This window comes from Octodon degus, unplaced genomic scaffold, assembly GCF_000260255.1.
Source record: "Octodon degus isolate 3935 unplaced genomic scaffold, OctDeg1.0 scaffold00274, whole genome shotgun sequence".
NCBI lineage: Eukaryota > Metazoa > Chordata > Mammalia > Rodentia > Octodontidae > Octodon > Octodon degus.
The window spans coordinates 1,051,361-1,054,225 of record NW_004524850.1 but is presented as its reverse complement, the minus strand read 5'-3'; the positions used below and the strand labels follow the sequence as shown (position 1 = coordinate 1,054,225).

Genomic DNA, 2,865 nt, shown 5'->3' with positions numbered 1-2,865 from the left:
GGACCCCCGCTCCGCCCGGGACCCCTGCACTGCCGCTCGCGCCGCCCGCCTCCCGCCGGTCCGCCGGACCCCGAGTCGTAAGTCCCGTTGTGTGTCAGTCCCGTTGTGGGGGGCCCTCCCCCTCCCCCTTTCCCCTCCCCCCTTCCCTCCCCTCCCCCAAGTCGGCGTCTGCTTCGGGGATCGCATTAGCCGCCCTTCTCCCGGGTTTCGGGAAAAGCACCTTGGAGAGCTGCTCGATTTGAGGCGGAGTCTCGCTGTGGGCTGCAGGCTGGTCTCGGGCGCGCTCGGGAGCCCGCGCTGCCTTCAGAGCCGCGGAGACCCGCCTGCCTCGGCCTCCCGGTGCTGGGGGGGACAGGCACGCGCCCCGCGCCAGGCTGTTGTCCCGGGCGGTTGCGGGACCCCGCGGGCGCTGCGCTGGCCGTCGCGCGTTCCTCCACAGTTGTGCTGAGCCGAGAGGTTGGGCCCCTAATTCTTCCGGGGGTGACGTGCCGGCGTTGGGAGCTAATGCTAATGCTTTGTGGTACTGAGAGTGGAACCCAGGACTGTGCCGTAAGCTCCATCGCTAGCCCCTCTTTATTTTTTGCTTTGAGTCAAGGGTCTTGCTAGGTTGCCCAAGCTTAGGCTTGCCACTCCCCTGCCTCAGCCTCTCGGGGCTGGGTTAAGAGGTGTGCACCACCAGCGGCAGCTGTGTGTTGAAAAAACAAAAAAGGGCAGCGCTTGGGAGGCCCTGGGTCTGTGTGGAGTGAGGGGAAAGCCTCACAGGGTGTGCCCGGGTGGAGACGTGGCTGGCATGGCTGGGAGGCCAGGCGAGGCTGCTCCCCAGGGTCCCTCCTGGCCGCCTCCCTGGGGAGCGAATCTTGTGGCCGTCAGCCCTAGCCAAGGACCCCAGAGGGCCTGAGCCAGGCTCCCCGAGCTCTTCGCACCGCGCCACCGGCCTCCGAGCTGCAGCAGGACGGGTAGGGCCGCAGGGGCAGCACTGTCTGTGGTGGCCATCGCAGGGAGCAGGTGCCGTCTCTCTCGAGCTGGACCCTGCCGCGGGGTTGGCCGTGGGCCTCTGGCCTTAGGGACAGGTCTGGGGGCGCTGGAGCAGCAGCCAGCACAGGAGCCGCAGCTGGGGCACCAAGGAGGCATAGGAGGTAGATGGGTTTCCCTGAGGCCGCTCCGGGCCCCTTTCATGTGAGGCAGTGAGTCTTGGGATCGCTGGCCGCCTGAACCAGGATGGCTTCGACTCAGAGCAGGGTCTCGTGGGGTCCCTGAGGGTGCGGGATGGGGAGGGTGTGTCCCCATCCTCCCGAGGGCTGGATTCACACCTAACAGGAAGTGGCCAGGGCACCTGGGCCCAGGAGCCTCGCCCATCCTGACATCCGTCCTACCCTGCCCGCTGTCCTGACCCTGTGTCTCTCTGGCTGCACAGAGGAGAGGGAATCCGACTCGGGAGGGACTGGGAGGCTGTCTCCTTCGGTTTCTCAGGACGGCACCCTCATAGCAGCATGACTCAGTTCCTCTGTCGGGCTGCGTAATACTCCACTCAGTGCAGCCAGGTCCCCACCTGCTCTGGGTCGGGGGTTAGCCTCATCCTCTTGCACAGGGCCCTGCCGCCTCCTTCCAGAAGCGGGTTGGGTCCGCCTGCTTGTGTCCTACAGGGGCTGTCTTGGGGTGCATGGGGCGTTGAGTTCCTGGTGCACTCTAGAGTGCAGGTTCGCTGCTGGCGGAGGGACTCCCCAGCCCCCAGAAACAAGCATCATCAGAGCACACAGCCCCTGCCGAGCACGGGGCCAGCAGGGCCTCTTGTGCTGCACGAGTTCCCAGCGTGGGCTTTGACACTGAGCGCATCAGATTGGCTTAATGTCAGCTCCGATGCCAAGCGGCAGAGCCAGCTTCTCTGGGGCTCAGCGCAGCGCATCCTGTCCCCTCCCCAGTGCTGCATGGGGTACTTACGTGGCGCTGGCGTGGCTGTGCACCTGTGGCAAAGGGCACTTGGAGACTGAGGCAGAAAGATGTTTGTTGGAGCCCATCCTGGGCAAGTTAGTGACTTAGACCCTGCTGAAAACCAGTCAGGGAAGGGTGAGCTCGCATGCGGGATTGGAGGTCGGCAGAGGAGGGCGGCCGGGTGGGCCTGGGGTGCCCAGCTGGGGAAGACAGAGCCGAGGGGCGGACGGGCTGCTCAGTGGGTGGCCCGACCCCGGGGCTGGGTGGCCTCAGGGGCCAGCGCCTTGAGGTGTGCCCGCTGCTGCCCAGCGGCACCCTGGCCCTTTATCCTTTCATGGGGAAGCCAGGCCTGCCACTTTCCCGGGTGGGGGTGAGGGGTGGGGTGCATCCCGCCTCAGCCTCCCAAGTAGGCAGGACCGCAGTGCTACTGTCAGGGGCGGCCCGGGCTGTGTCAGGCGCTGCGAGCCTTGCGGGAGGGGAGGGTCACCCCCTGCTGTCGGGGCCGTGGGGGGTGGGGTGGAGGCTCCGTCTGCGACGTGTGCGTGCATGTGTGTTTGTGTGTGTGTGCATGTGCGCGCGCGCCGTGCATGTGTGTGTGTGATGGTTGCAGTCCGCGAGGAGGACTTTCCCTGCACGCGTGGCCCCTGGAGCGGAGTTTATGTCGCGCACGGCCACTTGCCGGCCTGCAGAGTGCGGACGGCCGGGTCCGCAGGGCGCCGAGCGGGCCAGAGCGCTCCTCCTCGCGGGTCCCCTGGGCGGGCAGGGCACAGCGCCTGGGCCGGACGCCTCGGCCGCCGGGTGGGACTCGAGCCCTGGATTGGGGACGGCGAGTGCAGAAGCGGGCGGGTCGGCAGGGTCGGCAGGGACCCTCCTACCGCAGCTGCGCCGCGCCAGCCAGCCAGCCTGCCTGCAGTGGGCAGAAGCTGTCCTTCGGGA

At 67.4% G+C, this 2,865-nt stretch overlaps 1 protein-coding gene across 1 annotated transcript in view; it reads left to right on the top strand.

The window, feature by feature from the left end:
- Positions 1–2: 2 nt before the first annotated feature.
- Ppp2r3b (protein phosphatase 2 regulatory subunit B''beta) overlaps positions 3–2,865 on the top strand; it is a gene marked incomplete at its 5' end in the record, with an annotated part of 12,473 nt that continues 9,610 nt past the window's right edge. Inside the window, one exon of the mRNA XM_023706887.1 lies at positions 3–77. Coding sequence (XP_023562655.1) covers positions 3–77 — 75 coding nt within the window. The remainder of the gene's footprint in view (positions 78–2,865) is intronic.